Source organism: Poromitra crassiceps (genome assembly GCF_964638095.1).
Source record: "Poromitra crassiceps genome assembly, chromosome: 20".
Classification (NCBI taxonomy): domain Eukaryota; kingdom Metazoa; phylum Chordata; class Actinopteri; order Beryciformes; family Melamphaidae; genus Poromitra; species Poromitra crassiceps.
Window position 1 is genome coordinate 28,623,480 of NC_139637.1, and position 14,743 is coordinate 28,638,222.

Here is a 14,743-nt window from a genome sequence, read left to right on the forward strand (position 1 = left end):
GTGTGTGTGTGTGTGTGTGTGATTTTGGTCATAATGATGTCACACTCACTGATGATGTCACAATGTCTATGACATGTGAAGTTGAGCAGTTGTGCTGAGTGTATACTGTATAGTGAGAGGATGTGTTGGGAGCTGCTGAGAGACGCCCGCCGTCACACTCCCGGTAAATGTTTCAAAATGGTTGTCATGGCAACAGGGCTGAGAAGACGGAATCCCTTCCCCATCCAGCAAAGCATAAGACAAGAGAAAGAGAGAGGAGAGAGAGGACTTGGAGAAACGCTGGTGATTCCAGCGGGTTACAGGGACGTTGCTGTCGGCTGGATGTCATCACATCACGTCATGTGAGTCAGAGGAGGCGAGGGGATGTGTCGTTTGTTAACAGCATGTCTTCAGTTCTGATCTGTGTGTCTGGAAGGACATTCACAGTAAACAGAACTGACAGTTTGGGTCCGTAGGCTATGGCTTCTCTCTCTGGATTCTGGTAGGCTAGTCTCCTGGACAACAAAGGCCGTTGGTCTACATCTATAGCTGCTTAATGAGGCATGTACCGTTGTCCCTGCAATTCTACCTACCCACACACGAGCACGCACGCACGCACGCACAAACCCCCATGTCCGACGGTTTACCCCAGATGCCCCGCCCCCATGCCTCTGCTTCGCTAGGTTGTATTTACTTCTGTGTTAATCCTCTGCCCACAGCCCCTCCTCCCCCACAGCTCGTTGGCACGCTCTCCCCATCGCTCATTCCCTCAGAGGCAGCCAGGCTGCTGTTTGATCTGCTCGCTGCATGATCTCCAGGAGAGACTCTATCGCTGCTCCATGGCTGCATGATCTCCAGGAGAGACTCTATCGCTGCTCCATGGCTGCATGATCTCCAGGAGAGACTATCGCTGCTCCATGGCTGGCCTTTTTCCCCTCCGGCCTCGTAGCTCCGAAAAAGAGAGAGAGAGTGAGACAAAGATGCCGGCGCCGAGACACTGAGCCTCCGACCTCCCCTTCTCTTCCTGTGGTCTTACCCTGTCTGTCTGTCCCTCTCTGTCTGTCTGTCCCTCTCACACACCCTGTCTGTCTGTCCCTCTCTGTCTGTCTGTCCCTCTCACACACCCTGTCTGTCTGTCCCTCTCACACACCCTGTCTGTCTGTCCCTCTCACACACCCTGTTAGCAAGCTCACCTCCCCTCTCCCCCCACCAGTGTTGTAGTCGAGTCACGAGTCCTGGGCACATTTTCAGCACTTGTGACGCGATTTGGACCTGAGCACCGATGACTCTGATTGGGACCCGAGCATTCATGCATTCGGACTCGGAAGTTGAAGACAAGGACTCGGACTTGTTAATTGATAAACATTGTGTTTTGTTGTTATTGATACTGTCACATTATTCAATTCCGTACAAGCGCAGGCACACCTACATGGGGATTCATGTTGTTCAGTAGGCTAACTCGGGACTCGGATTCAGGTAATGGGGACTTGACTCAGACTCGAACACTGGGGATTCCGGGACTCGACTCGGACGCGAGACACTTGACTACAACCCTGCCCCCTGCCCAGTCACCCCACCCCGCCCCCCTCCCCTGATTAACTCTGCCTCCACTCGATCATGTTACCATGTGTTAACTGGCTGCAGCCTCTCCTCGCCCTGATCTCTTCCACCTTGCTCGCCCGGGGTCACAACTGTCCATCCAGCTGTTTGTGTCCGGACCACCACACAGTGAACTGTACCGGCCGGGGTCTAACCCGCCTCCCGGACCCCATCCCTCTGGCTGTGCGTCGTCTCCTGCTCTCCAATAACTGGATCGCCTGGATCCCCTCGGACTTCCTGGTCCTCTACATTGACCTGGTATACCTGGATCTGAGAAATAACTCCCTCTCGTGGCTGGAGCCTGGTACTCTGAGCACCTCCTCCAGGCTCGTCTTCTTGGACTTGGGGAGCAACAACCTGACAGAGATCACCTCGGGGACCTTCGGGGAGTCCCAGAGTCTGGTCAAACTGCGTCTGGGGAACAACCCCTACCTGAGCATGCTGGGCGAGGACGCCTTCAGGGGTTTGAGCTCGCTGAGGGAGCTGGAGTTGGAGAGGAACGGCCTCACGGCGCTGGACGTCAGGGTCCTGGAGCTTCTGCCCTCTCTCCGGACACTGCGCCTGGAGGGCAACCCCTGGCTCTGCAACTGTCACTTTGCCAAATTCTTTGTATGGCTGACCGAGAACCGCCACAAGCTTCCAACGGGTAAGACATAAGCTGCTTAAAGTGCATGTTTGCAGGCTGTGTCCCATGCTAGAGCGTAGGAATTGCACTCATTTATGATCATCCCTGCATCCCGACTGTATTGAAATTTACTCCAACTGCAACATTCAAGTGGTCAGTTGGAATACAAGAAAATATGCCCAAAAAAAACAAATAATTCAAGTATTTACAGTGTACCTCCTTATGAGGCATTTCTGTTGGATCTCGATAGATAGCTGACTCCTCTCTATTGTGAAATTTAGACTTTTTATATAATAGGTCAACTGTAATCTGGGACACATTCTGTCTTCCTGTACGCGGTCCTATATCAGACTGTCTGTCCCACGGGTGCGGACCGAACAAGGAAAGACCGCTTTTTCTTGGTTTGCCCCCAACAAATGCAATGTGCTCCAGGAAAACTTAAAAATGGATCACTTGATCCCGCTTGCTTCTTTTAAAGCACTTTTAGAAAGCATTCCTCGTTCATGTTTTCTTTGAAATTATTTAATTATGCTCTTGTTGTTCTTATTGTCTGTCTTGTTAACCTGTAATTTTGTAAATGCTGTATATGTTCTTTGTCCACCAGGGCTCCCTTGCAAATGAGAGCTTGCTCTCAAGGGACTCTCCCTGTATAAATAAAGGTAAAATAAATAAAAATAAAAAAATAAAATACATAAGCAGTACAAAATATATTTAACACAAGTCTCCAATCAGAATTGTGTTTGGAAAGTGGATATTTCTCATCTCACATCTCGATGCTCCTGAAATAGCTGAGTCGAGCATATCTGGTGAGACAATCAGCATCATAACAAAACAATAACAGAGGAAATAAGCAAGATAGGCTACAAGTCAACACTTGATCTCAACTCCCAAAGCATATGTGCTATGTAATACCACTATCTCTGAGGCACATACATACATACAATGTTTACAACGTGAAGTATTAAAACACATGTTGTCCTGTACCACAGCATTTATAGCCCAAGGCTAGTTTGCAATGCTCGTCCCTAGATGTAATTAAAAGTACCTGTTACAAAATAAAACACAGTAAAATACAATAAGGTGCATACATTAAACATAACAAAGATGAAATACTCATAAGATTGTCCTTTAGGAACTTAACACTTGTACTTTTCTTGTACATAAGGGGCCCTATTCTCCCACAGGCCTTCGGCGCTAAAACGGGCCTTAACCGCAAAAAAACGTGCCTTGCGCCTGTTTTGGGACGATATCAATATGGCTTTACGCTGCCAAATGCGCTTTAGGCCGAATAGGCGTGGCGCAGTCCCAGAATGGGCCAAAGTGGGCGTGTCTGCCTTAAATCTCGGCGTACTGATATCTTCGCACCTGGCGTAAATTTAGCGCTTTGCGCCTTTGAAAACCAGGCCTATTCAGTGCGCCAGTGCCCTTCTGCCTCTCCCCTGTCACCCTTCTCTGTCTCTCTCAGAAACCAGGCCTATTCAGTGCGCCAGTGCTCTTCTGCCTCTTCTCTGTCACCCTTCTCTCTCTCTCTCTCTGACTCCCTCGCTTAGACAGGCACAACACACTTCCCATATAGGAAAAATAAGTTGTAAATTGTCTGGCCTGTCCCAGCATGCATTGTGCTTCTCCATTTCGCTACTAAATAGCAACCAAATGAGGCGAAATAGATATAAAAGGTCGATCTAAATTAATGTGTAATGGTAACACAACCTGCAATTGTACACATTTCAATATTGGACCAAATGAAACATCGAAATGAATACACCACCCTATGTGAAACATATGTCCTCCTGGGCCTATATACAGTATATCTCTTGTCGATTTAACGTGATTTAGATAAGTGACAGCGGAACACGCTGCGGAACGCTTTCTACTGTCATGTGCTATACTGTGATGTCCGCTCCAATAACTTGGCCCTACTTCACATTTAGTTTTACAATAAAAACACATTTATGCAATGACTTTACATAATGTAGGGTATATTTATGTGCATCATTCTACCTGCAGCAGGGGAGAGAAAACAATATCGTTCTGGACAAACTTTCACCAATATAAAATGAATCTCATCATATAGGGATAGGCTATATTTTTCTAGCTGATGCCTTTAGAACATTCTTTTCACTTTGATCTTGCTATAGTGTAGCGTATTTACATGCTTGCAGTATTTAAACTGCAGTTAGATTGGTTTGAGAAGCATAATAATATGGAATAATAGCCTATAATGGAGACAGACAGACTGGATGAAGGGAGGGGGGGGGGGGGCAGAGTGCTTGGCTTTCGTCAGGTTTTGCGGGACCACTGGAATTGGAGCTAAAAAGGCAAGCGTGCGATTCGTTTATTGCACTTATCCAATGAGCATGACGGTGCATAATTTTACGCTTAAAAGGCGTGGTTGTAATGCTTTAGGCTGCGTTTAGCACCAGCACGACGATATCAAGTGCGCTGGTCCACGTCCACTGATTTGCGCTGCGCCAGGCGCTCGGCCTAGAAACAACGCTGATGTAACGATAGGGGCCAAGAACTGGTCAGATTTATTAAGTGTTATTAAGGGAGAATAACTATTGTTGCTGTGGTACTACCACCTTACAGTATAAGGCCCTTACTGAGCAAAGCATATTAAGATCACAATTAATGCACAACTTATTTACTTACTATCAATAAGATGTAATTAGGAGGTTATTGATGGAAAACTCTTAATTAATGGCCTAGTAGTTGTAGAATAGGATCATGAAGAATAAGGCATTAATAAGTGCTTGATAATGAGAGTAATAAACAGCTAATATGCTGCTAATATGCATGCTAATAAGGAACTAGTTTGTTGTTAATATGTGTACCTACTACCTTAATATAAAGTATTATTATTATTGTGGTTGTTGTTGTTGTTGTTGTTGTTATTAGTATTATTGTTATTATTATTGTTATTATTATTACTATTTCTTCCCTATTTCTCTTAAAGCTACAATCAGCAATGTGTGGTCATGCAAGATAAATTACTAAAACATATCCCCCAGAATTAGATCCCCCAGATCCCGTTCTTCAACCTGTCCTGTTTTCAGATTGTCCGGGTCTGGTCAAAATCATTCTGTAAATAATAATCCACTAATTCTAACCCTGCGCTGGGTTACAGCTGTGTGTAAGTTCAAACATAGCCTAGTTTGAGCTTAAAGTCTCACTAAGTCAGAGTTTTATTACTAAAAGCATTACTAAAAGTTTAACGGTTGCACCAACTGAAATAGTTCCAACGTAGGCACACCACATACCCCTTAGTGTAAAGTCCTCTGTAAAATATATTGCACAGATGCCCTACACCATGATGAAAAGAAAAGAACAAAAGAAAACCATTAAGTAGTTTGATTGACAGTGGCACAAAAGAAAATGTGTACCTGTTCTTTAAAAAAAAAAAAAATCCAGATTTTTTTTATCCCATTTTCATCCCCCATTAGTGCCAATTTAATTTATTTATCCTGGTTGCTGCTCCACCCTCTGCCGGTCTGGAGAGCCGAAACTAGCTCTATGCAGACATGGGCAGTAGCCAGCCGCTTCTTTTCAACTGACAGGGGAAGCTTCACCGGTAGGACATAGCACGTGGGAGGATCACGCTATTCCAACGAGTTCCCCTCCCTCCGAACAGACCAGAGGAGGCACCACTACCACTTCAGCGACCAGGATATTGCATGTTTTGGTGAGGGGTTCCTATATGAATGAAACCCCCAGGGGGCACGGGGAGAACATGCAAACTCCACACAGAAAGGCCCTTTTGACGACCCCACCCGGGCGGTGGGCACTCGAGGGCATGCGGACGGGCACGCACTCCTTCAGCGCTCACAGCGTCCCAGGTGGGAATCGAACCCAGGACCTTCTAGCTGGGAGGCGACAGCGGTACCACTGCGCCACCGTGCCCCCCTGAAAATGTGTACCCTGTTCAGCTTACAGTTTGGTAAGCTGTACCTTCTGCCTGACGGCGTCAGCTCATACTCTGTATGAAGGATGTGGTTTGGCTCGCAGGTGATTTGAAGGCCCTGCTTCCTCACTGTCTCCTCAAATCTTTGTACTGTTCATTTAAAGACTGTTAGCAAATATCAAAACATGCGCTTCGGGCACAGAGACATCTAATCGCAACATACCTGGAGTGCTAGAGGGTAAATGCATATTTTACCTTTTCCCAAACCAATAACTACTCGCTGTCAGGTGAAAAGAAGCGGCTGGGGCGACTGCACATGTACCTGTATGCACATGTATTATGCTCGTTGTTCTGCTGCTTGGCCCAGCTGGCCTGACATCACAGGAGGCAGTTCTATTTCAGGTGCGTGTGGCTGTTGCCAACTGCTTTACACAAACCAAGATGCAGATACAGTAACAGTATGGGACATTTATTTGCATTTGCTTTTTGAAACCTCTCACACATATTAATGCAATGTGGTCTCCAACCTGCACCACGCTCTTTAAGCTGAGATCACATCCAAATGAACGAATCATTCGATCTGTCATCACCACAACTGCACATGGGACTGCATACAGAACCCCTAATTGTTTATTGTTGAGTCAGGTCGTCCACAAAGGGAGAACTTATTTTTCCAGCAACTACTGGTCATTGTGCGACTGCACAGTATGTCACAAGGCGGCCATCTCCTTTCAGAGGTCAGGGAAACTTCACCGTCATGTAAGAGATGACCTATACTCTCTGATCAACAACAGCCTCATTCCTGTTCAGATAATCCGATTAATATCAACTTGAATGATCCCTGTGGGGAGATGGGGCCATTGTGAATATGAGTAAGAATAGAGCAAAGTCGGTATAAACGTATCGCCAATTTCACAACCATTTCTTTTTTATCAAGTTTTACTTAATTCTCCCATTTTCCTCATTGTAGTTTGGCCAATTCCCCCTGTTGTCCCAGTCATTGTAGACTAGCGCGTGCGTGCGTGCGTGTGTGTGTGTGTGTGTGTGTGTGTGTGTGTGTGTGTGTGTGTGTGTGTGTGAGAGAGAAAGAGAGAGGGGGTTTCCACATGAAAAAGGACGCAATGACCTCATCATCGCTGATAATATTCCAGTCACATGGCACTACAACAGGCAGCCACACACACACACACACACACACACACACACACACACACACATACACACACACACACACACACACACACACACACACACACACACACACACACACACACACACACACACACACAGGCACACACACACACACACACACACACACACACACACACACACACACACACACACACACTTGACAATGATCTCTGCTGACTGCTTGCTACAGCAGTGCTACAAAGGAAGCCACCTAAAATGGGAGTGGTTGAACGTGCCTTTAACGACAATGGCCAAAAATACAATACATTGGTAGGGTAATACTTTACATCAAGGGGCACTAAATTAATGGTTGGTTAATGGTAATAATGGTATTAATAAGCATGAATAACACTTAGTTAATCATAGTTCGGCAGTATTTTAATTAAATGTATTTAAAGTATGTATTTCAAATACTTTTGTGTATTTTGTCATTTGTATTTTGGCTGGGGAGGGGAAAAAATGTAATTTGTAACAACATACTTTCAGAGCTTGTATTTGTGTATTTTAAATACAAAAAAATACATTGTTAATTTCATGTCATTTTATTCTCAAATTGACAGATTTATATTCCCAGGTTTAAAGCCCTAATCAGTAATTTTTTGATTTTTTTTTACTGTAATATAAGATCTTTTTAGGACATGGTAGATTGACTTGTAATAGGGAGACTCTCGCCTTTATTTATCCCACACCGCCCTCCATTGGCCAGCCCTGGGACTAAGCAGTTTGTCTGCCACGTCCCGTGGCAAGATGCGCGTATGCGCTCTACAGCGGCAGCGTTGTGTTCCTGGAAACCAGGAAGTAACTCGATTCGGATTTTCTACGAAAATGATGTTTCACGGAACTATGGATTATTATTTCATCACGTGGTGAGTACCTGATGTCACAACATGTACATCGAGCTTTCTGGCGCTGTGTTTTGTTGACTTTGAACGGCGATATCGTTATCGATACTATTGCACGCAGAGGGCACAGTTTCTCCAATAGCAAAACTTGGAAAAGTTGCTGAATGGGGGTTTAAACTGTGGAATAAAAAAAATGCAGTGTGATTTTTATTTTTTATTTTTACTCACCCTCATAAAAAAAACACCAATCAGAGGGAGAGTAGGGCGGGTCAAGAGTCAGACTTCACATCACTTCACCATATTCATGAGTTTCCTGGTGAGAACATGGGCGCTTCCATGACACCCGCAGCTGCCGCTTGCCTGTTTCCGCCCAGGACTGTTCATAGCGAAAGAGAAAATTGCTGAAATGCCTTGCTGATCCATCAATAATGAGATGCCCGTTTAAATGTATATAGGAGGATTTGTATTCCACATGTTTACATCTGTGTACAGAGTCTCCCTGACCACGTTGTCAGAAGAGCCACGAGTCAAAGTCTCTTCCCATCACATACTAAAACTATGAGCACCCGCCCCCCACCTTGGAGGCCAGTGATTTTCCACTGTGCTCCCAAAAAGTTCCATCTACCCTAATACATTTCCATCAGGCCATGTAGCTTCATCGGACATTCACAAAAGACACGATAACCTCCGTCTGATCACACAAGACAAAATACATGTTATCTCCCTTCAGGAATGCTCTGCATGATGGAGAGCATAGTCCACAAAATACATCTTAGAAGAGCCATGAATCATTTATGGAACAGAGTCGATAATGATCAACAATCAATTAATAAGCGATCAATTTTTACTATCACAGTACCTACCTATGTCTTGTAAGGGAGCCCCCCAGCACAATAATTTCACACGTGCATAATTGTACAACAGAGTGACAATATCTTGAATATTGAAAGAGAGAGACCGCTAAAGCTACGTTCAATGACCAAATAATAAGAGTTCCGGTTTGGACGTTTAGCCTTCAAAACAAAAGCGGCCGCTATGCAACCACATACTATTTTTAGCCATTTCGGCTAAAATAAGCCCATACAGTACGAGTGAACTGACATTCACCTCGTTTTTGTAAAATATTGTTGCTATGCAACCACACAACGTTACTATTTTTAGCCATTTCGGATAAAATAAGGCAAACATTCCCACTCTTTGACAGCGGCGCGCACCTCCTTGCTAGTGAAAAAAATGTAAACAGGAAGTCGACAACCGGCAACTGCTGAGAACCATGGGAAACGTAGGTCCAGGAATAAGGTGAATACTAGTAAAGCCTCAGAGTTGTGTTGGTGGAAATGTCAGATATCTGTGCTAAACATGTTCAAAGTTCCAAAACTTGAGGTTAACATGTAAAATGCTGCCTGTAAGTCAAAAGCCCTCACAGATCGATTAACAGCTGAAATGGAAGAGCTGCAGTGTGTTAGGGAATACACAAAGGAGAATAGTGTTAAAGAGGACTAAAGAGAGGATTTAGTGTCAGAGTGCTAAATAAACCAGACAATTTCCCCAAATATGTATTTGTAATTAATTACATTTCTCAGGCCAGTATTTTGTTTTTGTATTTTGATTTAAAAAAAAGGCAAGTATTTGTAATTTGTATCAAATACTTTGTATTTTTGCCCATCTCTGTAGTTAATGTTTGATTACTCTAACACTGACCATTAACTAACCCTCACCCTAACCATTAACTAACCATAAACTATTTAATAATGTATAAGTTAATACCTACTGTAGTTAATATCAACACCATTAGTGATTACTATTAGTTAGTTAATGCTTATTAGCCCTTACTGTTACCATTGGTACAACACTACACTGAATACACATTGAAGGACTACTGGACCACTGAGTTCATTACCCATCTTTGGGTTGAACAGCTGGATTTTCATGAATGGCCATACTGTGAATGAGTATTCCATATACAGTCAACGCAAGAATGATTGGCAGCAGGGATAGGACAATATCTCCAAATTCAAAATATGTGACAATACGCAGCATGCGGCATACAAGCCTAGTCTCACAAAAATTGTGATGTTGGTCCACAACCAGGGGCGGAGCGACCCTATCAGCCCACGGGGGGCGAAGCTCTTAGGGCCCCCCCCCCACCCCCCCCCCAATTATTATTATTATTATTTTATTTATTTTTCCAATTAAGGCCGGCGGCAAAGAAAATTTTGCCTTTTTTGCATGTTTGATTTTTTTTTTTTTTTTTTTTTTTTTTTTGATGGGAGTGGGCCCGGGGCGGGCGCACCCTTTGCCCCGGTGTACGCTCCGCTACTGTCCACAACCCAAAGATGATGTAGTTTCACAAAAACGGCTTTCAAATTGTTAGAAGGTAACGTTTGTTTGGACCGGTGACCTCCAGTGGTCGTTTAACGTTACGACAATTTAGATTCATGATCTCACATTCTGTTTCGCTCTAAATATCAGTATGGACTCTAAGCTCCTCTTCAATAGGGTTCAAGTCCAGAGACTGAGATGGCCATTTTTGTGATGATTTTAATTGTGTTTGGCATCGTTGTGTTGTTGAAAGGTCTATGGCCAAGTCCAACTCCTGGCAAAGGAAACCAGGTTTTGGGCTACAGTAAAATATCCTGGTACAGTAGTACTTAGAGGAATTCATCATGCCATCGATTTTAAGAAGAGCTCCAAAGCATAAATGTTCCATGACCATATGACATGGTTTGGTGAAAGGCGTTAACAAGTAGGCAACCCTGAAATCTCACAAATCAAGATATATTCTTTTCCCATAATTTACACAAGTTAGATGTTGAAGAACGCACTCATTCACATCCGATACAAGCTTGACCATCAGAGAGGTCAATTTCTCCCTCAGGATTAAGGAATGGGTTCACTCATTGTTTTCTGTCTCCTCAGGTATGGAGGGGTTGGAGTGCTCCGTGTCTCTGGATGGACGTCGGTTTCCCCTCAGTTTACTTTCTGATGACAGTTTCCGGCAATGCAGCCGCGTCCTCACCCTCACAGACCTCCTCATCGTCATCTTCTCCGGCATCTCTGTCTCAGTGGCGGCCATCGTGGCCAGCTTCTTCCTGGCTTCCACAGTTCACTGTGTCCACCGTCTCAGCAAGGCCAGCAGAGGAGATGAAGAGGAAGGAAAGGACTGATAGGGGAAGGGAAGTGGATTGTATCAAAGCCCCTATGAAACACCTCCTCAGAGGTCCTGGTGATATCTTCAAGAAAAGCCTGCAAAGCTTTTGAGAGAGATGGACAGTGGGTGGAAAAGCAGAGCGAAAGCAACATGCAAGAGCCAAGAATCTGTCACGGTGTGAAATCCCAGATGGGTCCATACAGTATCTCCATTGATTCTAGATGGGTTCTCTGGATCCTACATTGATTCTAGGTGGGTTCTCTGGATCCTACATTGATTCTAGGTGGGTTCTCTGGATCCTACATTGATTCTAGGTGGGTTATCTGGATCCTACATTGATTCTAGGTGGGTTCTCTGGAAAAGAGAGTTAAGAGCAGAATATTAGTACCTCAACTGTGCTTGAGTTCTCGTCGGAATTATATCCTACGGTAGATTGTTTTGGGAAACATCAGATAGACTTGACTCAGTGTGAATACAACATTCACTGAATATACTAATTAGCACCAGTGTTGGGGAAGCTACGTTGAAAGTTTTTAAGCTAATTACTTCACACTGGAAGTAGTTGAACTACAGCAAAGCTACCCTTGGAAGAAAGTTGGTTTGGTAAACTAAAGCTAACAAAATGTAAAGTCACGTGACAGAAAAATGCCTCTCAATTGAGTTTATTGGAAAACGAACCTTGAATCTTATGACTAATTTGACACTGAATATATTCAGGTTTGGGTACAAATTCAGGTTCAAAACATTAGAATCCAAATATTTTTCACAGGTGAGCCTAAACCTAAACCTAAACCTGTCCTAAACAAACAATCACATTTGGGCTTTTCACAAGGAGAAAATTGCAAGGAATGTAATATTTTTTGTTGTAAACAAATGTGTATTATCTCACTACAACTAAATGACTTGAGCACATAAAAAAAGGTATATTGTCTATTATTGTTTTGTAACATCTGACTTCTATCTTAACAATAAAGTCTAAGTATAACAGTCTTCAACTTGCACCTTTTTAGACAGTGTGTGAGTGTAACCGAGGTGAATCAGCGCGGATTCCTCGTGAGTCCTGAGTGGTAGTGAGTGGATTGGTTAAATTCACTCCCCAGTATAAAGGCATGTTAATCAGCTCCACCAAGGGAGCTAGCTCTCTTGGCGTTGCCAATATATATAATATATATATATATATATATATATATATATATATATATATATATATATATATATATATATATATATATATATATATATATATATATATATATATATATATATATATATATATATATATATATATAATTTAACTAAGGGTTGAGGCATAACAAACATTTGTTGAATAAGAATTAATTTGTGTTCATTTAACACAAATGAGCACTATACATGCATGTGTGTGTGTGTGTGTGTGTGTGTGTGTGTGTGCGTGTGCGTGTGCGTGCGCGTGCGCGTGTGCGTGTGCGTGCGCGTGCGCGTGCGTGTGCGTGTGTGTGTGTGTGTGTGTGTGTGTGTGTGTGTGTGTGTGTGTGTGTGTGTGTGTGTGTGTGTACATTCTTCAGTGGATTTAATATTGTGCAATGCTGTAAGTTGGGCGCTGCAATAAGTGGGTGACTGTTGAGAAGAGAGCTCTTGTGTTTGTTCTTCCAGCACTGATGATGTTTAAAGAGGACTCAGCAGAGAAGCCATTTTTATAGTCGAGTAGGTGTCAGGACTACTTTTGGGAGTCTATCAAAAGTCCAGTCTTTGTGCACAACTGCTCAAGATGACCCAACGTGGTCTTTAGCTGGCAGAGGTTGACTACTATGTAAGGGTTAATGCACGACGAGCTGTCCATTATCAGAAATTATTGGACTTCGGTTCACGCCTCCACGTCGTCCAATAATTTCTGATAATGTACACCTCGAAGTGCATTAACCCGCTTATACCATGGTCACTTGCCAAAGAAACAAAACAAGACCATTCATTTATGTTTCCATGCACTTTGCAATCAAAATGTACCGGTAGTTTTCATAACCTTGAATATGAGTTGAGAACCGGCGAGAGAAAATAGTCCCCTCGGCTGCTCAATATTAGGCTATCATTGGATAAAATCGCCGCTTAGTGCCTGCACCTGGCACAATTCTAGAGTCAAGCTAACTACGGTAATAATTTGGCCAATTGTATGTAACAACATACAAAATAAAATGGCAGTGTCTAAGAATGCAACGCCATGTAACTGGGTCGTTTATACTCGCATTCCAGGGAATTAGATTAACGTCTGCGGGTCTTATAAAACGTAAATGGCGCGCGGCTGGAGAAAACCATCTCAAGCTTTCAGTATGTTGGAGTCCAGGTATGTTTTGTACAAGGACGTCTCTCAGTGTGTTGCCGTTAAGTGCCCATTTCGTTGTTTTCTTTTTGTTGATCTCGTCACTCTTCGACTTGATTTGTATCAGTGATAAGAGGCAGTGGGCGCTCTGCCAGGAGCGCCTGGCTGCTGCTCGCTGCAAGTTGTAAACCGAGGGTTTGACAGTTGACAGCTGAGAGCCCGGCTTCTGTCAGCTGACCAGAACGAAAATCAGATTTCTAAATAGCCGTTATTTTAATAAACTGAGCACTCAGGGGTAATCTAAATAGTTACTTTGACTGATTTTTTTTTCTAAACTTATAAAAGTGCCATATTAAGTGTTAACTCATTGAGTGCCATTGACGTCTAAAGACGTCAATTCAAATAGTAACGTAGAGTGCCATTGACGTCTAAAGACGTCAATTGCGTTTTTTGACGGTGGGACGTGGATCAAAGCCTGATGCATCTCCCGTAAAAATATGGGGGATTTTGAACGTGTATAAGCTATTTTACGGACCCAATAGGTGGCGACAGTGCTCTCCGGATTAGAGAAAGATGAGAAAAAAGAGTAGAAGAAGCCGTGGGGAAACGGAAACCGATGCATGCTGTAACGTTAGCTGTGAACAGCAGCCAATCTGCTCCCACAATTGAGCCTTTCTGTCTCTGTTGCGATAGTTTCTCCATATGATTAGTTGCCAGAAAAGGAGCACCCGACACCAGCGTCTTTCTGAAAAGTTAAATTATTCTCAGCTGGAAGCGCTGGGAGCCGGCGCACAAAAACGGCGGAGCGCTGTGAAAATAGACGCTGGGTGCAGCGCACTTTGAAACGTGCAGCAGAAAGTTCAGAGCAAACGTGCAGCAGAGAGCCACCAGAGACACTCCCACGGAGGAGGAGTTTGCAGTTGAGGGGGGTGGGGCACGCAGGGCATCACCATCACCATCAGTGATGTGTTTGAAATGCTTCATTTCACAAAAGGCTAATTATCTCCAGTTCTAGTTTGAAACATCTGTTTCTGGTGAAACCAACCTATCTAATACTGCTGATAACTAAAGAACGGAAAATGATACAAATAAACTTTTTTTTCTGATGATACAAGAGAGTCTCATCGTTTTTGGGCGTGTTCGGTGTTTACATAGTAATATC

General features: G+C 43.6%; 1 protein-coding gene across 1 annotated transcript; it reads left to right on the forward strand.

Moving 5' to 3' along the window:
• Positions 1-1,596: 1,596 nt before the first annotated feature.
• lrrc38a (leucine rich repeat containing 38a) lies at positions 1,597-11,304 on the forward strand (the record flags this gene model as incomplete). Its single annotated transcript, XM_083657134.1, has 2 exons — positions 1,597-2,224; positions 11,057-11,304. 2 exons carry the CDS (start codon positions 1,597-1,599, stop codon positions 11,302-11,304), a joined length of 876 nt encoding a protein of 291 aa, XP_083513260.1.
• Positions 11,305-14,743: the final 3,439 nt, after the last annotated feature.